Source organism: Sarcophilus harrisii, chromosome 2 (assembly GCF_902635505.1).
Source record: "Sarcophilus harrisii chromosome 2, mSarHar1.11, whole genome shotgun sequence".
NCBI lineage: Eukaryota > Metazoa > Chordata > Mammalia > Dasyuromorphia > Dasyuridae > Sarcophilus > Sarcophilus harrisii.
Window position 1 is genome coordinate 462,710,550 of NC_045427.1, and position 27,680 is coordinate 462,738,229.

At 39.8% G+C, this 27,680-nt stretch overlaps 1 protein-coding gene across 2 annotated transcripts in view; it reads left to right on the forward strand.

Annotated features, from left to right (window-relative positions):
• The window catches only part of GPT2 (glutamic--pyruvic transaminase 2), a 52,245-nt gene extending 24,846 nt beyond the window's left edge, over positions 1 to 27,399 (forward strand). For both annotated transcript variants that reach the window (XM_031954421.1, XM_031954420.1), the window contains exons 6-12: positions 2,808 to 3,051; positions 6,463 to 6,542; positions 7,907 to 8,043; positions 12,276 to 12,450; positions 15,374 to 15,529; positions 20,102 to 20,214; positions 24,542 to 27,399. In XM_031954421.1, the coding sequence (XP_031810281.1) occupies positions 2,808 to 3,051; positions 6,463 to 6,542; positions 7,907 to 8,043; positions 12,276 to 12,450; positions 15,374 to 15,529; positions 20,102 to 20,214; positions 24,542 to 24,632 (996 nt within the window). In that variant the 3' untranslated portion in view covers positions 24,633 to 27,399. The remainder of the gene's footprint in view (positions 1 to 2,807; positions 3,052 to 6,462; positions 6,543 to 7,906; positions 8,044 to 12,275; positions 12,451 to 15,373; positions 15,530 to 20,101; positions 20,215 to 24,541) is intronic.
• The last annotated feature ends 281 nt before the right edge of the window (positions 27,400 to 27,680 follow it).

The window sequence follows — 27,680 nt, forward strand, 5'->3', positions numbered from 1 at the left end:
TCCCATCCTCCTTCACCAACTGCCAGTGATTTCCAGGCTCATTGGAACCTGAGGACATCTGAAAACCCCCTCTGAGTTTAACTTACTTTGCCGTGGTGTTCGTGTCCAACTCTTCACGACCCCATTTAGGGCCTTCTTGGCAGAGATACTGAGTGGTTTGCCTCTTCCTTTTCCAGCTCGTTTTACAGAGGAGGAAACTGAAGCAAACAGGGTGAAGTGATTGAGCAGGGTCACGCAGGAGTGAGTGTCTAAGGCTGGATTTCACTCTTCCTGACTCCAGGATTAGCACTCTCACCTCTGTACCACTGAGCTGCTCTAACCCCCTTGGGGATATTGACAGAAAACTTATAGAAAATATTTATCACCAAACTCTCTTGAAGCCCAGAGCTCCCAGCTAAGATTAGGACCCTCTGCCTGTGTTAGGTGCTGAGGATGGCTGAGGCTAGGCAGATGGTGGCACAGTAAATACAGCCATCCTGGAGTCACTTCAGATACTGGATGATCTTGGGCAAGTCCCTTTTCCTCTAACTTCATTCCCTCATCTGTAAAATGGGGTAATAATGGTATCTACTTCCCAGGGTTATTGTGGGGATCCTAGGAGGTGATATTTGATAAGTGTCTGGCACTTAATAGACTTTTAAGAAGTACTTGTTTCCTTCTCTTCCACTATCCCATGGAAGTGGAATATCATTGGATAATGTCTAGAAGCTGAGGCTTGAAAGCTATCCTTATCCTTGTAGAGGTTTTCCCTTTCCTGGGGGGTTACCTTGTCTCTTTGTCCCAATGTTTGCAGTTTTGGGTAGGAAAGATTTCACCTTCATTTACCTAGCTAGGCTTTGATTTTTATCTTATCTCGTTGAGGGAGGCAGCACTATTGTTTTCCCCATTTGACCAGTAACTAAAGGGATAACCAGAAATCATATGGCTTGCCTTGGGTCACAAAGTGGGGTATGTGGCAGACTCAGGGCCTACAATCCAGATTTCCTGAAACTCTCTTAAGAATGTTAGAGAATATAGCAATGTGGTGATCCAAGGCAATTCAAATAGACTTGGAAGAATGAACCATGGAGATTGAATGTAGATTGAAGCAAAAAATTTTCACTTTTTTTTTTTTTTGGTTTTGTTTTGTTTGCTTTTGTTTTCTCATTTTTTTCCCCCTTCCCCTTTTGGTCTGATTTTTCTTGCACAACATGACAAATGTGGAAATATGTTTAGAAGGATTAGACATGTTTAAACCTATATCAGATTGCTTGCTGTCTTGTAGAGAGGAGGAAGGGAAGGAGAAAATTTTGGAGCACAGTTTACAAAAATACATCTTGAAAACAGAAATGAATATTGAAAAATATCTTTACATGGATTTGGAAAAATAAAATACTATTGAGGAAAAAATGTTAGAGAATGAAAGAAATGTTACAGAGGAAAATGAGGCCCAGAGACTTTCCGGCAATGACAAAGCGCGTGCGTGTGTGTCAAAGTCAGAGCAAGAATCCTATAGCTCCTGATGTGGGTTTTTTAAATTTTTTTTTTAACTCTATGTTGTCTGGAACATCCTGTTTCATCCCAGAAATTTTGAGTAGGTGGTGACAAGGAAGACAGCTTTCTACAGTCACTCTGTGTCACTCATGACCCTTTGGTACATTCTGTTCCTAGTTAATTTTTTAAAAGTTCCAACTCTACACAGCCAGCGTCGGGGGAACAAAAGAGAATACAGGCCTCTGTACGGAGTGGGAGGTGTTCCACTAGGAATGTGGTTTTGGCTTGTTAACTGAATGAATTATCTACCCCCTGGAAGACCCTGAGTTAAGGATTTTTCTCCCACATGGCTTCAGCATGTGTGTGTACACCCACATTGCCCACTTGGTCTCTGATTTGGAAAATGGGGTTGTAGCTCCCTCTGGTGGACTAGGATGGTATTGCTGTGGCGTTGGGTGGTTTCTATTTAAGAATGTAGGGTTTTAAGTTGTAAGGAACCTTAGAGATTATACAGTTGTGTCCCCTCCCCTTTCACTTTCATGATGGGGCCAGAGAGGTGAAGTCATTTATTCAGAGTCCTACAGGTGGCAAACAGCAAAGGTGGAATTTGAATCCAAGACCCACAGAGTTGGAAGAGACCTAAAAAGCTATCTGGGGGCAGCTAGGTAACACAGTGGATAGAGCACCAGCCCTGAAGTCAGGCGGATTTGAGTTCAAATGTGGCCTCAGATACTTAACACTCCCTAGCTGTGTGACCCTGGGCAAGTCACTTAACCCCAATTGCCTCAGCCAAAAAAAAAAAAAAAGGCCATCTGGGCCCACCTCGCCTCCTAAAGAATTTCTTCTACAATAAAGCTAGCAGAGCTAGCATTCCACCTTCTAATTGCAGACTTCTCTCTACATCCCAAGACAGTTAATTCCTAATAAAGACAGGTAAAGGATTGCAGTGGATAGAATACTGGAATCAGGAAGACAACTTAAAATTCTGTCTTAAAATCAAATGGAAGAATGTAGATACAGTATTTTGAGAGCCTTAAGATACTTTATAAATGTTATTCTTATTAATAGGAGATTTTTCTTTCTACAGGGACTAAACATGCCATTTTTGCTCCAGAAGTAGGGCTTAATTAGTTTTTCTTTTTCATGGGTTCTTAGGGGAAAAGGTCAACTAAAACCCTAAGGATTTTCTGGATGATGTAGGAGTGTTAGAGGTGTATTTCACAATCAGAAAAAACCATAATTTGGTTGGTTGAATTAAGTTTGTGAAAGGTAATCAGTAATAAGTGGGTGATCTAAAAAGACTGATTCAATTTTCCACTCACTTCCTCTTGTAGACAGTTCTTAAGCTTCTGGTGTCTGGTGGAGGAAAGTCCCGGACTGGAATATTGATCCCCATACCCCAGTATCCACTGTATTCGGCTCTCATTTCGGAATTGGCCGCCGTCCAGGTGAACTATTACCTAGATGAAGAAAACTGCTGGGCCCTGGATGTGAATGAGCTTCGACGAGCAGTGACTAAAGCCAAGGAGTACTGTAACCCCAAAGTCCTCTGCATCATCAACCCTGGCAATCCTACAGGTAAATAGTGTTGAAGACCTAACCCTAGTAACTGATTTTCAGTTTAATTGAGGCATAGTTTTACTTCTTATGGCCAAAATGGAGTTAAGTATTCACAGTCCAAGTGCTATGTGAGGTTAAACATTTTTATGCTCTTTGAGGAAAGGGAGAATTTGAATAGATCTTAGGACTGATGGAGGGTGTACAAAACAGAAGTGATAATGGAGGGGTATGAAATAGAATCACCAAAGGCAGCAGCCATGGACAGCAAGTTGTGGAGGCATTTGCATTGTTCCGCTTGGAGGTAACTGAGTTTCCCAAAAGAACAGATTTTTTCTTGGTAGTATTTAATTTACTCATAGTCTTTGTACTGCTGCTAAGCTTCTCAGAGTATGATGGCAAAATAGTACGCTTTGCAACTGCAGACCTAGAATTCTGATGCCACAGGAGGTTCCTTTTACCTTTGGTTCATAGGTAAGAGAGTATGGAGTAGATAGGACAATAATTATAACTTGCCCCCTAGAAAGGCTGAGTGACATGAATCATGTTGAGGGTTATCCTCAGAGTCAAGATGACCTAGCTTCAAGTTCTGTCTCTGAAACATACTAACTCTTTGCATGTCTCTTAAAGTTTGCTGTGTATAGTAAGGTCAACAACAGTCATGTACTAGATATTTTACCTTGTTCCCTCTCACATCCCATTTTACATTTAAATAAATGAAGATTCAGAAAGTCTTGATATTTTTTGCAGGACTATATAATGGAGTTAAGTAGGAGAATTGGGTTTTAAATCTAAGTACTCTAACTCCAAATCTATTGCTTTACCTTGTAGCATAAGCATTACAAATATTCCCATTTTATTGATAAGAAAACTATGATATAGAGAGATGAGGTGATTTTTAAAAATCTATCCTAATTTATGGAAATTTTTATAGTTTACTAAAAGCCCTTTCCTAAAACAAACCTATGTGATTATATTATAAATATTGGAATCATTTTGCAAATGAAGACACTAAAAACATTTTTAAACATTTATTAAGCACATGCTATGTGCCAGACATTATGCTAAGCTCTGGAGGTACAAGAGAAGCAAAAGACAGCCCATAGTCAAGGAGCTTGCAGTCTAATGGGAAGGGGACATCTAATAGGTAAACGAATATATATAAAGCAAGCTATTTACAGCATTACTAGGCAATAGTTAATTGAAGGAAGGCACAGTAATTAAGAAGGTTTGGGGAAGGAATTAACATCCCCAAAAAGGTGGGATATAATTGGACTTAAAAGTCACCAAGGCCAAATGACTTCTCCAGAGTCAGACTATTAATACAAGTTGGAACCAGCAGGGGTATACAGTCTTTTGATGGTCTTGTATATGTCCCATTAAGTCACTAGGAGCAAATAAATAGGGATGTTTTTCAGGGCAAGATTGTGATTTTGATACTAGTTTCCTAACTGCCTGTACAGTTAGCTAATTGGAGAAAGTTTAAGCAGAAACATATCTGTGAAAGCATAATTTAATTAGATGTTTAAAATATTTACATACTTTCCCTATCATTTTCAAATTCTTCAATTTTTTTTTTTTTTTTTTTTTTTTTTTTTTTTTGCTGAGGCAATTGGGGTTAAGTGACTCACTCACCCAGGGTCATACAGCTAGGAAGTGTTAAATGAGATTAGATTTCAACTCAGGTCCTCCTGACTTCAGAGCTAGTGCTCTATCCACTGAGCCACCTAGCTACCCTTCTTAATCGTTTTTGATGGGCCAGTATTCACAGTAGTTTGTGTCCCCTCCTTAGTCCAGAACCTAATGTATGTTTCTGAATAAGAAATGACATGTGACTTTGCTCCTTTCCAAAGAAGAGGTGGAGAACTACAGATACAGAATGTTGCATAAGCAGTCTGATGTGTTTGTTATAGCTTTAACTTTACACCCATCTTCACCTTCACCCCTACCTCCTCTTATTGCTTGACTGTATGGATGAGAGGTGGGTGGAGAAGGACTTGCCAGGAAATGACCTCTGTCAAAACAAAGCTATCAGTAATGATGTTGTTTTTAAAGAAATGCCATTTAGGGAAAAAATCCGACTTTTCATGGGTTGAGAAGCAACATAATGTTGTATATTTTTCCTTTTGTTGTTGTTTTAAACATGTACACAATACTGCCTGATTCTATCCAGACTGCTAGCTTCATATTCCTTTTACTCAGCCTGAAAAATCCATTAAAAGAAGTGCTGTTCCCTTTCCCTTTGGAGATAAAATGGGCAGCAGCTGAAATGTGTCCGAGTTCATTCTGGAATCTTTTGTCTCAGGGACATAAAATGCTGCCCCACCCAAGTGAAAGCAAAATTTGAATTCCTGGTGGACACAAGCTATCTTATCAGTCTAAAATTTTTGTTTCTGGTGGGATTTTCTTTTGTCACTACAATCTATGACAAAGAAAAACTGTTAAAGCAAACTGATTGGTATTTATAATTAACTTAAGTTTCATTATGTTTTGTTTTGTTTTTTTCATTTATTGCTCTTTCCAGAATCAGTCCATACTTGCAGTTGGGGAAAGTAAAACAAATAGCTTAGATGAAGAAGGAGGTTTACATTTAAAATTAAGATCACTGGTCAGGAGGAAGGAATTTTCTGGCCAGATGTTTTGATAGCTTTTTAAAAATTTTTAAGCAGTGACCTAAACGAGATCTTTGTATGCCTTTAAACACACCTCAAAAACTATGTCTCCCTGTCTGTTGTGGTCCAGGAAAGGCTTTGATTCTTCATAGCATCCTAAGCAACTCGAATTGCCACAAAATAAATATTGATGGATTGTGGAAAATCTGGGCTTTGCAGACTTTAAAAAATTATACCTGATAAATAGCTTAGGTCTGAGGTGTGCTAAGTCTAATCATGACTTCTGAGCACCTTCTTTTGGAGTTAAGCTTCCCCTCAGTAATACTATAGACAGATCAGGATGTCAGTAAAGACTTAACCCCTTCAGAAGAGACTTCTGGATTGATGCCCAAATTCACAGTGATCAGAGGACTGTAATATTTTTTTTCCTGATTCTGGATTGATATTGATTTGTGGCGTATATGACTTGATCAGGCCTGATAAGAAGATAACAGAATTATTAATTTATCCATTTCCCTCAATTTCTGCCCCTACTGATGTTTGCAGCATTTCTTCCTATTCCATAAAAGCATATAATAGTCTGACTTGTAATTTACTCATCTGTGTCTGCTTCAGCAGGTTAAGAAAGTGCTTTCTGGGGGAAGGGGAAAGCATGAAGGCAGATCACACTGACTCTGGCATGATAGTGACTATGGAGAGAGGAAGATAGACACTGGATATTGTTGTAACTGGAAAAGTATACTGAGGTTCTGGGCCAGGTGCCAACTTAAATAAATTTAAATTTAGTTTCTTTTTCTTCTTTGGGGTGGGGTCTTTCCAGGTCAGGTCCAGAGCAGAAAGTGTATTGAAGAAGTGATTCACTTTGCTTGGGAAGAGAAACTCTTCCTATTGGCTGATGAGGTAAGAGGAACTGGGACTTTTTCTTCCCTCTGTCATGTTGTTTTCTTAGCCTAGTTCTGGGTGTGGAGCCACATAAATAATTCTGTGTGTACTGTATTTTCCAGCTTTCAAATATCTTACTCCATTATTTTGTGGCAATGTGTAATGACTGCCTTTTAAAATAGAAAGGGCAAAGATTCTTGTCCCTGTTTCACAGATAAGGAAACTAGGCTCAGAACTCACCTTTCTATTGGCACTTTTATGGCTCATAGTAAAATTCCTTTCATCATAACCATCCTGTGAAGAGGCTGTCTGTGGTGATAGGTATAACCCTATGAGGGTTTGTGGCTCAAATGTTAAGGGGTTTGTCTGTGCTCACACCTTTTATAAGTGTCACAACCAGGATTGTCCAGCTATTCTGACCACCAAGTTTAAATGTTTTTTCAGTACACCAAATTACCTCTTAGAAACTTAATGAATTGCTGCCTTATTAGATAAAGTGCTTTGGTGGTTTTAGCAATGTGCGCCTAAAACCCCTCCTACACTTAGAGAAATAGGTATTTAAAGTTTTCTTTCCTTCTTCCCACGTCCTACTCAAGTTTTACCCCAAGAAGTACTTCCCTAAGCTTAGACCTGCTCTTTGCCATAAACGTTGTTCCGTAGTTGTTCTGCATGATGTTGGATGTGCTTACTTACTCGACCTCTCTTGTTGTGTCTCTGGGACACTTGGATTGTGGCCCCTGTTCAGGCCTACGTGTGAATATTAGGTGGGTGTCATCAATCTGCTATGATGGTCTACCACTGGCCACTCAGCAGTCTCAAGAATGCTGTCCTAGCCTGCCTTATCATGACAGTCTTCCCAGAGTTCCATGGAGCTACTCCAGGCAAGCCCCCTTTCTTTCACGGGACTCAGTTCTCTATAAAAGAAGGGAATTGGACTACAAGGTCTCTGAAGTCCTTTCAGCTCCAGGGCTATGATCCTGTGGTGTTTGTATCTTCAGACATTTTTAAAAATTTTATTTTTTCAATTAACAAACATATGATTTCTCCCTTACCCCCTCTCTTCTATCTCTCTTTGAAAAAAAAAAAAAAAGAAAAACAAAAGCCTTATAACAAATATGCCCAAGTAAACACAACAAATTACCAAGCTGGCTGTGTCCAAAAGAACATAGCTGAGTCCATCAGCTCTGTCAGGAGTGGATAGCATGTCTCATCGTGGGGTGTCTGGAATCATGGTTTCACTGTCAGAGTTCTTAAGTCTTTCAGAAGTTGTTTGTCTTTAGACAAACTTTTGTTACTGTCTTTAAGTTGTTCCACTTCTGCTCATTTCAGTGTGTATGAGTTCATACACAGACTCAGTTTACTTCCCTTGGTTGATTGCTCAGGTGTACCAGGACAACGTATATGCCAAGGATTGCCAATTTCATTCCTTCAAGAAGGTTCTCTATGAGATGGGGCCAGATTACTCAAGCAATGTGGAGCTCGCATCCTTCCACTCCACCTCCAAAGGCTACATGGGCGAGTATGTCAGTGTTGGCTTTTTGCTGTTTTTTCAGGGATGTGGAAAACTTTTCTTCACGTATACTATCTTGGGGTTGACCCATTTGACTGATTCTAGGACAAATCAACTAATCTTGTCATTTTGATAATTCAAAAAGTTATATTTACTTTACAGATTTGTGATTCTATCAGTACGAGTCCTCCCTCTACTAATGTACATTGCAATGCCTCATAGTTTAATATGTAGGCTTTCAGAGTTTTTGTGACCTGATAATGAGCTTCTCCATACTTACATAGGCTTGTCCTTAGACAACAGACTCATAGTTCATCATTAGTCCAGTATTCAAAGCATTTCCAGTTTGGTAATAGATACCAGGGCAGCTAAGTGACTCAGTGGATTGAGTCAGGAAGACTCAAATCTGGCCTCAGACACTAACTAGCTGTGTGACCCTGAGCAAACCACTTAACCTTGTTTGTATCAGTTTCCTCATCTGTAAAATGAACTGGAGAAGGAAATGGCAACTCCCTCCAACATCTCTGCCAAGAAAACCCCAAATGGCATCACAAGAAATTGAAACCAACTGAAATCTAGCAGCAAAAACAAAAAAGTATCAGAGCTTTCTCTCTGCTAACAGCCATTGAGAACCCAAAATCCCCTTCACAGATTTGTGAACCATCAAAGGAGGATTTTAGTGAAGATCTTTCCCTTCACTAATGAATGAATTAAGGAAAAAGAGTTTGTTAAATGCCTGCTATATGCCTGATTCTGTTCTCACCTCTTGAGATACATCTATAATAAGCAAAACAATACATGCTCTTAAGGCACTTGAAGAAAAGAAGACAACCCCATAAGCAAGTAGTAGTAGTAGTAAGAAGAGGTAATTTGGACTGGGAAGTCATGAGGACATAATGATTGGAGTTATAAAAAAACTGATTAATTTGACTACCGTTCTCAGCGCAAGAAGCAGAAAGCAGGAGGAGACATAGGTATGTGTATGGCAGTGTAGTGGGAAGGTAGTCAGAGAGCATCATGGGAGACCAGAGGGCATCTAGATATGACAAAGCCATCAAGAACATAGGACCCTGAGGTGGGAGTTGGAGTGCTGTGTCTTACTCCTTAAAGTTACATCTATGAGAGAAAGAAAAAATTAATTAGAGCTGAGGGATAGCTTTAGTGAGGGGCACTAGCCTTAGTCACGTGGGGGGAGCCTACAAATGGGAAACTGCTTAGCTTCAGGTAATTTGGAATCTCTGGGCTGGTGAGTACTGGGCCTCAGAGGATTTAGTGGGAGCATTTTTTATAGGCCACAGACAAATTCAACTAGAGTTATTAAGTACCCACTCTGCAAGGCACAGTAGACAAAGGTTCCCTCAGGGTTAGTTGAGTTCTGGCAGGCCATAGTGAGCACCTAGGAACTGAATCCGGAGAATGGAGCTAGGTCCTGGAAGGACTGGTTTATAGAATGTGGGAATGGAGAACTAGTCACTGGAAACTTGGGAAAGATGAAGATGCTAAGAACAGTGAGCTCTGGAGCCAAAAGTCCTTAGGTGTCCCTGCTGACAAGGCAGACAAGACAGGGCAGAGGTTGCGGGTTCCATTAGCTGTATCAGACCAGCCACATCGAGGTGCCAGGCCGGCCATTCTGTGTTCATTCCCAAAAGGCGATTGGGCTGAAGTGGGATTGTATTTTGGAACCTTCCTAAACAGAAACCTTTATGTCTGGGGTTCCAATACAATTAAGCCGCATGAAACCAGGCCATGGAAAGGAAGACCCAGACTCCCAGCAGCCATGGATCCTTTTGGCCAGTGGCGCTTCTAACCATCCTGGAGTGTTGTAGGGGATAGCCGCAATGATAAATGGACTACCAAGGATGGGTTGAAGAAAGTGAGGGCGTTCAGCTTTGGGAAAGAGAAAACTTAGGTGGGACAAACTGGCAGAAGGTGTAGGCTTATTCTTCTTGACTGCAAAGGACAGAATAAAGTCTGAGAGGCAGACTTGGCTGCCATTTAGGAAGACTTCCCAACAGAGCTTGCCAAAGATGGAGAGGGACAGTTCAAAATGTAGTGAGTTTGATGGATGCTGGAGACTGCCTGTCTTGACTATTTGAGGATAATTTCTGGTAAAATGTACTAGTTTAATTAATTAACAAGTGTTTAAGAGCCAGCTCTATAGCAGACACTATACATACATAAATTTATGCAGCAGAAATAGAAAAGCAGCTCAGTGGTCTTATAAGTAGAGAACTAGATTTGAAATTGGGCACACCTGGGTTCAAATCCTACCTCGGACCCATTTATAAGCTCTGTGACCTCGATTTCTCAGCCTTGGTCTCTTTATAAAATGATCCATAACATTGGTGCCTACCTCACAGGGTTGTGAGGATCAATTGAGACAGCTTTAATTAAGTGTTTTGCAAACCTCAAAGTGCCATATAAAGGCTAGCTATTATTCAAAAATTAATCCCCACATGTACAATAATACAAGGTAGTCCCAGGAAGGAGGGCAGCACCAGCAGTTGGGAGGGTTATGGGGGACAGAGAATCGGGAAAGATTTCACAAGAAGGATGGTACATGAGCTGCATCATAAAGAAAAAAAAGGGTGGGAGGGAAGAGTTGGAGGGTTATGAATGAGTAATAGAGAGGAAGGCTCCTTTGAATAATCTCAGAGAGCTTATGTTATAACAGAAGAGAAAACTTATATAAATAAGTACATACAGAACCAATACAAGGAGTCATTTTATGTTACACTCAGACTTTTGGGATACCTTGTATAAAAAGTACAAAGTAGTTCAGTAGAAGAGTGTGTTCTAGGTACAAGGCTGTCTTAGCAAACCCTTGAGAAGCCTGGGAGTCGGGTGGCTTGGGCTCTTTTACAAGCTTGTCCCTTGGGAACTGCATTTGGATTCTGGTAGAGAGAATATGGTGGGGAGACGCTTGTGACTTAGGAAGAAAGTGGAAGAAGGGGACACCCCAATAGCACAGTTGACAATCTGAAACCTGGCCAAACTGGCTTGTAAAGGACAGTGCCAAGACCCCTAGGCTGATTGTAATTACAGAAGTTGTATCCACACCAGACTTCCATGTGGTTTTTAAGCTTCTTTCCCCTCCCCTCTGACCTACTGAATGTAATTTAGAATTAAGGAGCAGTGATAACTGTATAAGTTGTAGCCTGTTAACAGTAATTGATTATCCTAAAGACCCTATGAACAAGAGGTTTGGCAATTGTTAATGCTGTAAAGTTACCCATACATATAACCTGTAAATAAAAAGCTATTAAAAAAAAAAAAAAAGACCCTATGGTAATAAGGATACTCAAAGAATGGGCTGTTCTGGGCAGTTTCAACCCTTTTTATTTTATTTATTTTATTTTATTTATTTTTATTTTATTTTATTTTATTTTTTTGCTGGACACCTCTGTCTCCAATGAGGTTAATTGATGTACTGTGGTGGGCTCTGTCCCTGTTCATTGTGGGTCTCTAGGTCTGCCCTCTGCACATTAGTTGTTATTTTTCAGGCCTGTGACTAGGGATCAAGAAGGATTGTGAGATTGGGCCAGATGTAGACTGACTTGAGATATTTCTTGAAAGGTGGTTCTTAGAAACCAAAGTTACCTGCAGAGCCTCTTTTGCATCTAGATCCTTCTCTCACTTTAGCCTGGGGACTGATTGCTCCTTGCCTAGGTTTTTGCAATAATCCTGCCAAAGGCCTCTCCTCTCCTTCAGTCTTTTCTCCACACAGTTGCCAAAGAGATTTAACTTTAGTTCGGCTCTTACAATATCACCCTCCTCCTAAGAAAACTGGGGCTGCCTAGTGCTTCTGCAGTAAATTCCTTCAAACCCCTTCACAGTCTGGCTCCGGATGATCTTCCAAGTCTCAGTACCTGCAGTTTCCTCTCCTCCATTCTACAGCCACACTGAGTTTCTCTCAGCTCTTCCTGCACATACGCTCCCTTCTCACCTCTGCCAGTGAAATCCTTCCCTTCCTTTAAGGAGCAGCTCCGGCCCCCCTCTTGCTGCTGCCCTTTCTCCCAGATTCTTGTGGATTTATTCTGGCAATATTTATGTAGGCAGAGTGTATCCCCAATTCAAATGTGAACTTCATGAAATTATCCCCAGTGCTTGGTGTGCCTTATAGATGTTTGTCAATTGATTGATTAAAATAATAAACAAAGATGGAATATGAATGTTTTAACTGGATTCCAGTCAATTGAAGCTTTACCTGAAATTTTGCCCTTTTATCCTTCTCTGGCTAGGTGTGGCTACCGAGGAGGCTATATGGAGATGATCAACTTACATCCAGAGATTAAGGGACAGCTTGTCAAGATGCTCTCAGTCCGCCTCTGCCCCCCAGTGTCTGGACAGGCAGCCATGGATATCGTCGTGAACCCTCCAGTGCCTACAGAGGAGTCTTACGAGCAGTTCATTAGGGTGAGTACAAATGGGCTCCTTGCTTCTGACGTCCTGTGTGTGCCTTCATAGGCACATGTGGGTCCTAGACGTGGGACTGTTGGGTATCCTAGTGGTAATTGAATGTTGGACTAGAGAGAGGAAGTGATTTATCCAGAATAAGCCTGAGAATCCATCTTTTCTGCCTGGGCCAACTAGACTTGAAGGAAGTTAGACCTGAGTTCAAATTCTGCCTCAAGACACTTATGAGCTCTGTGATCCCAGTCTGGTCACTTGACTGCCTCACTCTTCTTATATGTAAAATGGGGGAAATTAGACTTAATGGCCTCTTAAGTTGATTTCAGCTTCAGATTTGTGATCCTATGACTCCAAATCCAGTCCTGTTGACAGACTCCATTGCAACTCTGGTTAGAATGAGAGAGGCCACAGTTAAAACTTCCACCTTGGTAGAGCAGAGAGGTTGTGGCCATGGCTTCCATCTTGGTATAGACTGGTTAGTTTGCCAGAAAAGACAAATCCTGTTCCATGGTAACAGAGCATTGACCCCTACTCCTGATCAGGCTTCTTATAGACATGTCTCCTAAGGATGAGCTTACTTTGTGTGTGAAGGAGTTAGTACACTTTGCCAATCCTCCTTTTCCTTCCCATTTCCACTGGTCCCCAAATCTAGTGCTCTTCCCACTATATCCTGTGGGTCATAGTTCTACCACAAACTTTGTGTACTCCTCCTCTAGATTCCTAGAGCAGTTGGAATCCCTAAAAGAGTAACTTTGATTGGAAAAATCTTTCTTTTATATCCCTCCTTCATAATTTCTGGCATGGTGCAAGGTGTAAATGAATAACTCAGTTTGATCTAGAACAGGAGCTCCTACCTTTTTGTGAGTCATAGAGTCCTTGGCTAGTCTGGTGATGTCTTTGGATCTATTCTCAAAATATTTTTAAATGCATAAAATAATATATGTGAGATTATAAAGGAAACCAATTACAATGAAATAAATTTTTTTAGTTTGTAGATCCTGGGTTATATCAAGTCAAAAGCACTTTTATAAACTTGTTCTCCTTTAGGCTTCAGAGAAATCCTAGGCTAGGCAGACAGAGCCAGTAGGTTTTCTTAAAATAAGAAAACTGAGGATGACAGAGATTGAATGTTTTGTCCAAGGCCACAGAGTGATAAAGCTGCGATCCAAATGCAGGTCTTTTGATATTTCAGTGTTTCTTCTGTATCATCCTGCTTTATCAGCAGAGCGAACTGGGGATGTTTAGTCTGTAGAAGATTCAGAAGAGACATATTAACTTGTTCATATCTGAAAGGCTGTCATGTAGAAGAAAGATTAGCTTTGTTCTTTTGGAGACAAAATAAGGATCAGTGGGTTCCTCTTTCCAAAGAGGCAAATTTAGACTCAGCATCTAGGGGGAAACTTCTAGCAGTCAGAAGGAGCTGCTAGATTCCCCTTCCTCAAGGGGACCAGTAACTGGATAAAATATTTGCCAGGTATGTTAATGTGATTTCTTTAGTGCGTGGCTAATACCAGATGGCCACTGAAGGAATCCTTTCCAGTCTCAAATTCTGTGAATTCTGGGATCAGCGATAGTTGTTGAGAGACTCATCCTGCAGACTGGGCATATCTGGTTTTGCTAAGGTTTTCTAGTCTATATGTGGCTATCTAGTTTCCCTTTACCTTCACCATAGGGCACCTGGACAAGGCAGCATGTGAGTTTTATAGGGAGAGAGGCAGGTTTTTAGGCATATACCGTAGGTTTCCCATTCTCTGTTGTCAAAAGCAAGGAATGCTCAGGATTGGTTAGTGAGTCAAATTAGGGAAGCAAGCCAAGGTATAGAATTTCCTAGAAAAAGTCCAGGAAATGGGGGCATACCCCACACAAAAGCAATCTGTTTCATGTGGTTCTTATGACTTCTGAAAGATCAAAAATGCTGGGAAAAGATTTTGAAGCTCACTTGCTAGAAGAGAGCAAAGTCCATTCAAGTCCACTTCCGATGGAGGGAGTGCTTTCCTATGTTGGGAACCCAGCATCCCTGGCTTTGCCTTTTGAGTTCAAAGTCTGGTTGTTATACGAGAACCAGGGGCATCGTGGGGAATTCCAGGAAAATAAGGCAGCTTCATTTTCAACTGCAGATCTGACAGGAGGAAAGAAAAGTGGTTTTTTCTGCCCAAATTCCAGAGCGAGGGCAAGATGTGGACATCTTGAGTAGAGCAGGAAGAAGGAATGACTCTCCCCTTGGGAGTGGAGTGAAGTCAGTGGATGTGAGTAGGGATTGAAGGGAAAGAAAACTTGGCGTAACTTACCTGGCCAGTTCTGTAGCCTTCATTCTTCAGAACTTCTCAAGTTTAGGACACAACAAATTGTAAAACTCAGAGATCCTCTAATACAAGGGTCTCCTCATTTATAGATAAGGAAATTGAGAGGCCCAAAGAGGGGATGTGACTTTGCCCCAAAGTCAAGTAGATTTTGAATGGAGCCAGGAATCAGATCTAAGTTGTCAGGATGCCCAAATCTAGTGCTCCTTTCACTGCCATAAGTCATGGTTTCATCCCTTTCCAAAGCTTTTCCTTTCCCTCCTCCTTGAGTCCTAGACTAGTTGGAAGCCTCAGAAAGGGACTTTCATTGAAAGTAACATGTGGCAATGCCTTCTGGTTTGGGTTCTCCACTAGGTGTTTTCCAATTAACTTCTTGGGTCCTCTCCCCTGCCCATTTCCCTTCTCTAAGGGGGATATAACTATTACTTTAAAAGTCCTTTCTAGCTTTTAAACTTCAAGTGACTCTACTACAGGATGATAATCTTATTTCCTTGGGAGGAAAAGGCTCCTTCCAAAGTGCTGTTGGTTTATATTTTTGTTGGTATATATAGAGGGAACCAGTTCTAGAGTCTAGTCATCACTGCCCTACGTGAACTTAACTTCATCTCTTTTCTCTCTTTCCACAGGAGAAGGAATTTGTCCTGAGCAATCTTGCACAAAAAGCCAAGCTTACAGAAGATTTGTTTAACCAGGTCCCAGGAATCCACTGTAATCCCTTACAAGGAGCAATGTATGCCTTTCCCAGGATCTTCATCCCAACAAAGGCAATTGAGGCAGCTAAGGTGGGTTGGTCCTTCTTGCCTTCACTCTTAGCTGAATTCAGATTCTGCCTCAGACCCTATTTGTGTGACCCTGGACAAATCATTTACCCATTTGCCTTAGGATCCTTTTCTGTAAAATGAGGATTATAATAGTCTATATCTTTCAGCATTGTGCAAAGTGCTTTGCACAGTGCCTGGCACATAGTAAGTGCTATCTACGCATAGTAAGTGAGATAGGTAGATAGAAATAGCGATAGAGATAGAGATATAATGTTAGTTGTGATGATGATGATTACTGTGACAGTTGGAAAAGGGGCTACTGTTAGACAGTATTCCCAAAGTATTAGAAAGTATTCCCAAAGAAAAGGTTTATTCTTGGTCTCTGGGTATCTCTGCTGAGTCAGCCCTTGGATTACAAATCACCTCAATGGCTTATATTTGCTTTGGGATATAGAGTACTAGCTACTAGAGCCAGGGCTGTGAACAGGACTTTGCCATCTCATTTTGGCAAATCCAAATGAAAACAAACTCAAATTCAACTTGAATTTCTCCTTGGTGCTTTTACTGGGACTGGAGAAAGTTGATTTTCTAGGTAGCTTTCAGAGATTGATTGTTAAATATATAGCACTGAATACTGTACTTGGCACTGTGAGTGAGCTATAAATCCTTGCTGAATTCAATTGATATTGAATCATTGAACACCTATTGTGTATAGAATATTGTGTAAGGGGCAAAAGGGAGGTGCAAAATAATTGCTGCTGTCATGGAACTTGCCTTCTAATAGGGGAGGTCAAGCACAAAGCAGATTATTATGATGAACAATTCTTGACATGAATATTAGATATAAGACAGAGGGCCATGTCAGGTCTGACAGGTAAGATTGCTCCTAAGTAGGGGGAACAGGGAAGATATCATTGGAAAGGTGATATTTGTGTTAGAGTTTACAAGATAGTTAAGGAAATCAGGAAAGGAAGAAGAGACAGAGAATGGTACAGCTAGTGGATTGAGGAGCATTTAGGTTCTGATTGTATGCCCTGCACCATGCTAAGCACTGGAAATACAGAGAAAAAGCAAAAACAACCCCTGTCCTCAAGGAGCTTACATTCTAATGTAGAGACAAAAGAATACAGCCTGCATTCATAGCAGAGAGTAATCTAGTTTGGCAAAAGTACTGCATGTGTGGAGAGGACTTCATGGGAAGGGAGGTGCCTGAGCTGCATCGTAAAGGAAGAGAACAACTCTGTGAGGGATGAGGGGAGTGCATTCCAGGCCTGGGAAATGGCCAGGGCAAAGATGGATGGGGGGGGGGGGGGGGGGGGGGGGGAGAGAGGAGGAAGGGATTGGATTGTCATGAGTGAAGAATACAGAAGAGGCCCCTTCGGGTAATCTGAAAAGCTGGAAAGGTGAATTTCCAGAAGGGCTTGAATACTGGACCAGAGCAGTTTGAACTTAAGTCATTAAGTAGAAAGGAGTCTCTATTTTTGAGCAGAGGAGAGTGACCAAATGTATAGATAGGAAGGATTATTTTGGGAGCTGTTTCAGAGTGATAGAGAAGGCAGGGATGGGGGTACAGTGGTGTGTGATCAGTACAAGGTAGAAATATGTCATTGTAGAATTAATAGTGAAATTATTGCAATATAATCCAAGTTACTGTTATTGAGAGCATGCACTGGGATTACAGAAGGGAGGTTTAGGAGAATGGACAGAATCAAGAGTTGCTGCAGGGGCAGAATCAACAGGATCAAATGACATGAGGGAGAGGGAGAAGGAGGTCAAAGATCATGCTGGAGGATGGTTTCAGAAAAACCTGGAAAGACTGATATGAACTGATACAGATGTGAACAGACCAAGAGAACTATTTATACAATGACAACAATATGGTAAAAACAAACATCTTTGAAAGAATAAGAACTCTGACCATTGTAATTGCTAATCATAATTCCAGAGGACATAGCTACAGATATACACAATACATACAAACATATACAGGCACACACATATTTGTTGAATCATGTTTGACTGACTTTTCTTGTTTTCTTGTCAAAGATAACAGGGTAGTTCACCATTTCCTTCTCCAACACATTTTACAGATGAGGAAACTGAGGCAAATGGGTTAAATGACTTGACCAGGGCTAGCTAGCGCCATGTCCACTATGCCAGGCAGCTGCCCTAATAAACAAACACATAAATAAATAGACAAATGTATATACATACATACACATACACACACATACATACATACATACATATGTGTATGTATATATGTGCCACATTTATATGACTTGGACAGGGAAATTTGTTTTTTGGTCATTTGGAATATAATTAAAATAAAACAACCCCAGTTAACTCTAAGCTTCAATACATGGGTGAGAAAATAAAAGGTAATAATAGAACTACAGTCATCAAAAATGGTGAAGCCAGAAAGAAAAGCAGATACATATATTTAAATAATTCATAGGAGTTAAAAACCAAGACCCAGAGAAGTCAAATTACTTGCCTAAGATCACACAGGTAGCAGAATTGGAATTCTGATCTGGATCTCTGATTCTAAATCCCAACTTCTTTTGGGAAAAGACAAAGTGATGAAATTCATCAAGTTAATAAAAGCTCTTTATTCCCTTGGTGGAAATCTTGTTGGGAGAGAAGTTTTGAGATATGGCAATATTCTCTTGGGCTTGGTTATGGATCACAGGTGTTCAAATTCTCTGATTCTTCCAATTTTCCTGAGCACATTTATATGACTTGAACTAAGCTTAGAAAGTTGAAGCCCATATCATATGTGCTTTATTGATTAGAACCATACAAATGCCTCTAAAGTGCTTGTCAGAATTTGAAAATAGTTTGCTTTTTTTCATAATTTAAACATTCCCCTTACACTTACATTTACATCAAGGTTAAAGACTTTTTCTTTCTAGATAAATGCAGAGGGCCAGCATTATCCAAATGATCACAAAGTCCAAGTTGATAACATTTTATTTTATTTTGTGATTCAGTTCTTGGGGGCTAAGGTATTGGCATGTTTGGGGGTTGGATAATTTTATTAACTGCAAGACTGACAAACTTTCTCATCTGTGGAGATAATTATTATTGGAGTTAGGGACCTATGTGACCTGTTTTCAGATGTGTTACAGCTTCTGTTTTCTTGAGAACCTTGCTACCCTGAGAAGCCTTGAAATCTTCAGCTAGTCCTAGGAAAGCATGGTACATCTGTGTGTGATGCTGTTTACTTTTCAGGGTACCTCTCTACCCATTAATTATTACATTTGAGCTTCACCATAGTCTTGTGAAGTCCAAAAGACATGTATTACTTTCCCCCTTTCATAGCTGGAGAAACCGAGATTTGGAGAAGACACAAGAACATAGGATTAAAGCTGGAAGGAACCTGAAAGATAATCTAGTCCTAGGCTTTCTTAACTTTTTAGTGTCATGAACCCCATTGACAGTCTGGTGAAGCCATAGATCCTTTCTCAGAATAATGGGCTTTTGGGGGTTTTGTTTTTATAATAGAGAGAAGGAGGGAAAAAAACCAAGCAAACAATAACAAAAAGGTGAAAATACTATACTGTGATCCACATTCAGTCTCCATAGTCCTCTCTCTGGATGCAGACATTCATCATTTTTTCCATCACAAGACCATTGGAACTAGCCTGAATCACCTCATTGTTGAAATGACCCACATTTATCAGAATTGATCATCATATAGTATTGTTGTTGAAGTATATGATGATCTCCTGGTCCTGCTCATTTCACTCAGCATCAGTTCATGTAAGTCTCTCCAGGCCTTTCTGAAATCATCCTGCTGGTCATTTCTGACAGCACAATAATATTCCATAATATTCATATGCCACAATTTATTCAGCCATTCTCCAATTGATGAGCATCCACTCAGTTTCTAGTTCCTTGCCACTACAAAAAAGATTGCTACAAACATTTTTGCACATGTGGGTCCTTTTCCCGTTTTTATGATCAGAGTAATGTTTTTAAATGTTCAAAGTAAAACAAAATGCTTTGGATTACAACGGAAACTATAAAGTATGGTTATTTTTTTTTTTTTAATTTTAGTTCATGGACCACTGGTTAATTTAATCCAAACTTCTCATTTTACAGATGAAGAAACTGAGGTTCAGAGAAAAGTATATTGTTCCAACATTACACAAATATTTAATGATAAAGCTATCATTTGAACTTGAGTATCTTGGCATTCAGCTGAAGGCTTTTTTCTGCTGTAACTTACTCCATTCCATGCCTTTAGGAGACAGAGTATATGTATATTTTCTTCTGCTCTGTTCCCACCCTATACCCTACCTCTTCCCAGGACTCAACACTTGCCCATGTGGGAAAGAGCAGCTTGATACAAGAAAAGTGTCAAGGAACTCTGGGTATGAATCTTCCCTCTGCCACTAACCCCTCATGTGCTGAAGCAAATCATTGCCCTTCTCTGGTCTTCACTTTGTTCACCTGAAGTGATGGGGTTCGATTAGATGAAGGGACTGTTTGAGGTTCTTTCCATCTCTAATTTTATGAACTTGTAAGAGTAGGGAAGTATTCCTTTTGGTTTGATTGTGACTCATTAACTTTGCTCTATTTCCTCAGGCCCATAAGATGGCCCCAGACATGTTTTACTGTATGAAACTTCTGGAAGAAACTGGAATTTGTGTGGTACCTGGCAGCGGCTTTGGCCAAAGGGAAGGGACTTACCACTTAAGGTATTGTCTGCTTTCTATCCTGGGTGGGATAGTTCTTAATCTGGGGTGCAACTGTGGTTTTATGTGCAGCCCCAAAAGGAGCCAAGTCCTAGACCAGGGAGAAATTTTTGGAGAAGGACCATCTTCTACCCTACTACTTTTTTTTTTTCATATCAGAAGAATATACATCCTATACCCAAAGATGTCAAAAACATGATTATATCCAGTCTCTTTTGGATAGTGATTATCCTTGCCCTCTACTAATAATAATGATGGTGATAATAAATCTGAATAGCAAATATTTTATATAGTGCTTACTCTCTTCTAGGCATTATGCTATAAGTGTTTTACAATTAATATCTCATTTGATCCTCACTGGGAGTGCTATTATTATTAGTCTTTTTTTACAGATGAGCAAACTGAGACAAATAGAGGTTAAGTAATTGCCCATATAGTAAGTCTTGAGTCTACATTGATTCCAAGTCTAGTACTAGCTACTGTAACACAAGCTGCGTGAATTATAAAGATTTTACAAACCACTTTTTTCCACAATCTCCCTATGAGATAATTAGTAGCAGCAGTATTCTCCATTTTGCAGATGAAAAAATTGAGATCCAGTGAGAAGTGATTGACTTAGGACACACCACTAATTATGTTAGATGAGAGATTTGACTCAAAAGTGAGTGTTTTCTCCCTTTTACTAGGATATTTCCTTTTCTAAAAATTCGTTCCCTTTATGGAAATAGAAGATTCTCTTAAGTTGGGATAATACCCCCTTCTATTTGCATAGCTTCTATTACCAAAAAAAAAAAAAAAAAAAGTATGGCTTATTTCTGTTGATATACAAATATCCAGCTGTATTTCTGATCTCATCGCTTCAGAAATTCTCACTACTGATTCGCATTTTGGCCTATCTTGCTCATCTTATGTGACTCTTGTCCAAATTCTCCCAGCAAAGCTGCCTTTGTTTTCTTCTGCCATGGAGAGGAAGCAAGAAAGGGTTCGTAACAACCCATCAATATTGATATCTTTGTTTTTACATCATATTCATTTCCAAATTTAGTCATCACTTCTTTCCTCCCTCAGTGATTAAGCTGCCCCTAGTAACAAAGTTAAAAACCAGCACCAAAAAGCAATTCAGCAAAATTAACTGACATGTTGACCACTGCTGACTATTCAGCATGCTTCACCCATAGTGTCCTACCTCTTCAGTGAAGGGAGAGAGGTTTATTATCTCCAGCATATTTCCCCTTCAGTATTCTTTCTCTCATTTTCAATCTCTTCCCTAGGTAGTAGATCTTTCCCTATTTCCTTCAATCATGCCTAAGTCTCTTCATCTTTAAAAAAACTTTCACTGCAGTTTGCTATCACCTCAAGCTATTATCCTATGGCTTTCTTCCCTTTATCAGACTCCTAGAAATAGTTGTTTATTCTCACTACCTCTGTTTTCTCTCCTCTCCTTTCTTCTTTTCTTCACTTTTCAGACCTTTGCAGTCTGGCTTTCATCCTCACACTTACTTGAGACTTCTTTCTCCAAAGTAATCTTTGAATTGCCAAATCTGATGGTCATTGCTCAGATTTCATCTTACTTGATCCTTTTTTCCACATTTGATACTAATTAACAGCCATCTTCTCTTGGAGATGTATTCCTCTGTAGGATTTCATGACTTTCATCTCACCTGTTTTTTTCTGACCCATGTGACCCCTGATTCACAGTATCCTAGGCTTGATCTAATCCATATCATATCCCCAATCAGTCAGTGTTCACCAAGGCTTTGTCCTAGACCCTTTTTTCTCCATTTTCTTTTGGTGGCTTCCTCAGTTTCCAAGGGTTTAAATATTTTCCCTGTAAATGATTTATAGATCTATATATCTGGCCTTGGTGCCTATTCTGAGTTTCAAGTCCATATCACCAACTGCCTATTGAATATTTCAAATTCAACATATCCAAAGCAAAATCTTCCCAAGCCCATCCCTCTTCCATATTTCCATGTTTTTCTTGAGGGAACCATTATCTTTACAGCTCCATAATTTAAAACTTTGGTATAATCCTCACCTCCTTGCTATCATTCCTGCAACATATCCAATCAGTTGTCAGATCTTGCTGTTTCTTCTTTAATAGCATCTCTCACATGTGACTGCTTCTCTCTTCATACAATCCTCAGTATATTTCAGGCCCTCATCACCACTAGCCTGCATACTGCAACAGCCTCCTAATTGGTCTCCCTGCCTTGGTTGCCAAAAGCCTTTTTCTTAATTGTAGACAGGATCACCTCACTTCCCTATTGCTTAAATCCTGTTGCAACTAGTAAAAAATATATCAACTCCTCTTCAGATTCTTGAAAGCCCTCAACAAGGCCCCAACCAATCTTTTGGGCTTCTTTGTGTGATATGATATTCTCATAATCTGTGATCCAGCCAGCCAGCCCTTGTGTTCCTTACACTTGTTACTCCATCTTTGATCTTCATACCTTGTACTATCTCCCTCCTAGCCTTGAGTATATTCCCTACTATTCTCTGTCTCACAGAATCCCTTTTTTCCTTCAAGATATAGTTCATGCAGCATCTTTTACAGTAAGTCTTTCTTGACCACTCTAGTTAATAGGGTCCTCCCTTTCCTAACTGGCTTATATTTATTATTTTATATTTATTTAGTATAGAATTATACATGTACTTATTGTTTCTCCACTAGGATGTAAGTTCCTTATAAATAGGGATTGTCTTATTTATTGCATGTTTTCCAAGTGCCTAGATCAATGCCTGGAACATCTGCTTCTGTGGTTGCTTTAGTTACTATAGATCATTTTTCAATATATATGCAAAAAAATCAAATCTGAAGGCATTAACTGCTATTATACTTGGACCAAATTTTCTCTATTGTTTACATTCCCATAAAACCTGTACTTTGCAATTATATTTATGTCCCTTTTCTCTCAAGAACCCTGTAAGGTGACTTAGTAATGTCACCTTCCCAGTATAAAAGAAAGAAAGAAAGAAAAGAAAAATGAAGTACAAGGTAATTATATCCTTCCTCCAAAATCCATTGCAAGATAACTTTAAACTCGGGGCTCTCAAATTACTAGCTTGTTTACTCCAGTAAGGACCAAATTTTTAAAAGAAACAAAAGCCAGCCAGTTGTTAGGAAGACAAAACTACTCGAAACTGTTGAGAGCACAATAATAGTACTTCACACTGATAGCATTTTTACTTTCTCAATTAATTTTAACAGTATCCCTGGGAGATAGGCTGGGGAAGTACTGTTAAACCACTTTTAAAGATGAGGAATCTGAAATAGACAGTTCATTGACTTATATAAGGTCTTACCATATTTCAGTGTTTGAAAAGTATTGTCACATAGGAGCTGGAGAAGGCTGGGTTTGCTCAGCCCCAGAGGGTACGTTCTAATAAAAAGAATGTTTGACTCCATCAAAGCACAAACCTCCTCTTAATTATAAGTGCCCACAGTGGATTGGATAGCTTCAGGAAGTAGCGTATTTCCTACCACTGAATGTGACCATTTGTCAGGAATTTTGTAAAGGGGGGGTTTCTGTTAACTGTTAAGGTCCCTTCTTACTCATGAGACTAAAATTTTGTGGCAGCTGGAACTGTGACAGGTGTCTGGATTTCAAAGTGCAAGGACTGTGGGCTGAATATGGTATAAACCAACCATAAGCTTTTAGAAAGACAGTGAATATAAAAGCTTTCAGGGTAGGATTTGTTCGTTTAGAGAGGACTTCCTGGAAGAAGTGTTTTGGTTTTGGAGCAATATTGCTCGTAAATGTATCATCAGCACACATTTTTAAAATAATTCTGTGCATTTGTCAACTAATGCCAAAAGTTCTGCTGAAGTGTTGGCCACAAAGCATGTGTATTTGGTTTTCTAAAAGGATGTCTGTAATTTCCTTTTTGAGTTGAGGTGAGTCACTTAACTTTCATATGTTATAAAAGTGATGACTAGGCTGGATAATAAGAAGAGCTCAGCTATTACTAATTCATTGTGTAGCATGGGACAAATCATTTTCCCTTTTACCTCAGTTTCCCTATCTGTAAAATGAAAGAGGGTTCTTCTAGCACTGAAATCCTATGAAATTTCTGAACTGGTTTTCTAATACATACTGCGCTGAGAATCCATGGACATAAAACTGCTCTTTAGCTATGAACTAGCAGGACATAAGCAAAAGAGTTTCAGGACTTTCTTTCCTTTACTCCAAGAGCTTTTGTGTCCCACTTTCCTCTATAGAGGGTATTGAACTAGATGACTGGTGAAGTTCCTTCCTGTTCCACATCTATCTAGGTTGTGGCTAACTAGGAATTATTATAATCTTCTTTCTTATTTTTTTTCCCCTAGAATGACTATCCTCCCTCCAGTGGAGAAGCTAAAGATTGTCCTGGAGAAGTTGAAGGACTTTCACATAAAATTTTTGGAAAAATACGCATGAGCCCCAAGACAGCATTGCCCAAGGAACAGAGACCTGGGGAGTTTGTTTCTAATTTAACTGGGTCCACAGAAGCCTTGGCTTAGGAACCTTGTTGGACCAGAACCATTCTTCCCGAACAACAACTCTACCAAGCATCTTGCCTGGGGGACTTTATGATGTTCACCTTTGATTTTGTTATAGAAGACTTTTTGTGCCTTGATGATGAGAATACTTCTCTTCCATCTCTTTCTCTTTCCAATCAAACTGGGAATTGGTCACAATTCAGAAAGCCTCATAGGCCCTGGTATCCACAGAGCTGAAAGATGAACTTGATCAGCAGAAGTGGTCAACCAGTGCCCTCTGATTTATTTGAAAATCCTAGTTGAGTTTGTAAAACAAAACAAATCAAAAAGTTATGTTGTTCTAAGTGGTTTCAGAGCTAGGGCAAAAATAGGTGCCAGAGAATGTCTTAATTTCGGTTAAGTATTGGGTAGCTGAGGTAAAATAAAACACTTATTCTTATAAGAACCTAGTCTTTTGAGAGGAGGGTTATTCAGAGATCAGATTGAAGATGCTGAAAGTTTAGCAGCCTAGAAATAGGACCTTGCCCAATGGATTTTAGAACATGTAAAGGCCTATTTGCTCCAGGCCTTAAATGGATGGAGCCAAGTAGGCATGTGGAAGGATGGGGCTCAAGAGGAAGGAGGTGGAGATATGGAGCTCTGAGCTCAGCAGTAACACTACTTGGGAAAAATGAAATGCAGATTTTGTCCCCATGGAGAGATTTGGGCTACATTAAGTGCCTGTTGGACACAGACCGTTACCCCTTTTCTGTAGGAGGCACCTCTTAGGGATTTGAGGGTAATGGACAGTGGGACTCTTGGGTTACACCCACCCTGACATTCCTGGTAGAAAAGGATTTAAGGAAATATCTATCTGCAATCCAGTAATTTTACTGCTCCCATCAGTTCGCCCTTGCAAGTTGTCTCAGGATATGAAAGATTGAGTTGTCTGTCCTCTACACAGTTAGAAAAGAGATCTATCCTACACAAAGACTGTTTTTGATAGGCCCTTCAACATCTCTTTATTGACTAAAAATTTGAACATTGAGGACCTAGTAACTTTGGCTTCTCACTCCCCTTCTCCCCAAAACCAGGCCAACTGATTGCAGGGTATTTTTTTTCTTCCTTGTCTGATTTTTAAAATTATATGAGGCTAAGTCTATTCCCCTTAGAAGCTGCTTCATACCATGTAACCAGCTTTCTCTTTACTTAGGGAGATTTCCAGATGGAGCTTATTAGGGTGGAGGAAGATTTTGAGAGAAGACACTGATCTCATACCTCCCAGGAGATAGCTGTAGACTAGAGATCCAGAGTTAGGGATTGGTGGGCAATAAAGCTACCCTCTTTCCTCCTCTGATTCCCAGACTCCCTCAGTCATCTTGGTATTCAGGTCAGACAGCCAACAGAGGCTTACTTAACTGTGAGAGGGACTTTGACATAGGTGATCTCAGTCCCCTATCTTGTTCTCATATAACATAGCTATCTTTTATTAATATCTTAACCTCTTCAATGTATAGTTTTTGGGATAGAGACTCAGATACCACTTACTCTCCTAAGGATTGTCAGGGAGTAGGCTGAAAAAGGGGGTTCTTAAAGTCTCCTTCCTCATTGAAGCTTCTCTGTGTCCCCATGGACTGAGAGGGTGGGGGAGCAGAGCAAGGAAGGGAGAACCAATGGGAAATTGATTTGGTACTTCTAATCTATCATTATTCAGAAGTATCAGATTCATTCTGGAAGAAGTAGTCAAGTTCTTAGATATCAAAAGGGAAGGATTGAAGATTTCCCACCCCCCCCTTAAGAATTTTTGCACTTATATGCTATATGTGATAGCAAAATGTCTAAAGGTAGTTGGCGACTTCTGGTTGGCTGCTTAGAAAAGGCAGCTAGGACTGAACATGCTCTATTTGAAAGAAAAGGTTTAACAGTGGAGAAGTTAGTATATTTTTTTATATTTTTGTAACAATTGCTTTTTTCATGGGGAGGGGGTTGGGCAGGGAGAAGGGTTCGTATTTTCGTCTTAACGAACCCAATAGATTTTTATATTTCCCTTCAGACAACAACCCTAAAAACTTTGCAAGGTTTACATGATTTTTAAAGATGCTAAACATTTGTAACACTTAAGAACACATACATACAAAATCCAGTTAAAAAATAAATAAACAAGCTATTCTAGGGAAGTTAACTTCATGTGAAAGGTTTGTACTTTTAGAGATTCGAGTTTCATGCACCTTTTGTTTGGTGCCTTAATTTTTCTGGCACCAGGGGGATAGGGATTGGAAGGTAGAGGGAGAGCCAGTTATTCCTTGATTCCTGTGAAGCTTTTAATCAAAAATGTAAGGTTTTTCTATTGTGTCATTCACCACATCTGTCTGTATTATAATCAGTGGAATCAACCTCATACATAGAAAATTTACTCTCAGAGGTAAGTTCCTGGAGTTGCAAACCCAGGTTATTGAATTTTGTCTCCATTGTTAACTGTAGCTTGCCACCAAAAGCAAATACAGACTTAATTCTGCATGTTTCCCGTTTGGGTTCTCACAGGGGTCTCCTGGTATGGGCTTTAATGATAGCTATTATATTGGAAGTTTTAAAACAATAAAACACATACAAAATAGGTGATTGTAATTAACTTTTTTGCAAAAGCCACTAATGTAACAGGCAGGGCTGTATCTTAATGTTCTAAAAGAGTTCATGAGATTTTACCCTAATACAAACTCTAGGTCTGATCTCCTCAGCTCTCTCTCTCTTTTTTAAAATCTACTTAAACTAGAAATTTTTCTACTAGAAGGAATTTCACTTCCTAAAACACCTCCTTGAAACTACATTAGGGAATGGCAACTAGGGGGTGCAATGGATCGAACAGAGTCCTGGAGTCAGAAGAACCCAAATTAAAAGGCAACCTCAGGCACTTAGTTATATGACCCTAGACAAGTCCCTGATTGTCCACTAAAAAAAGAAAATCATATTGGGGATTTTAACTGGGTTCTGTGGATAGATGCTGAGAACT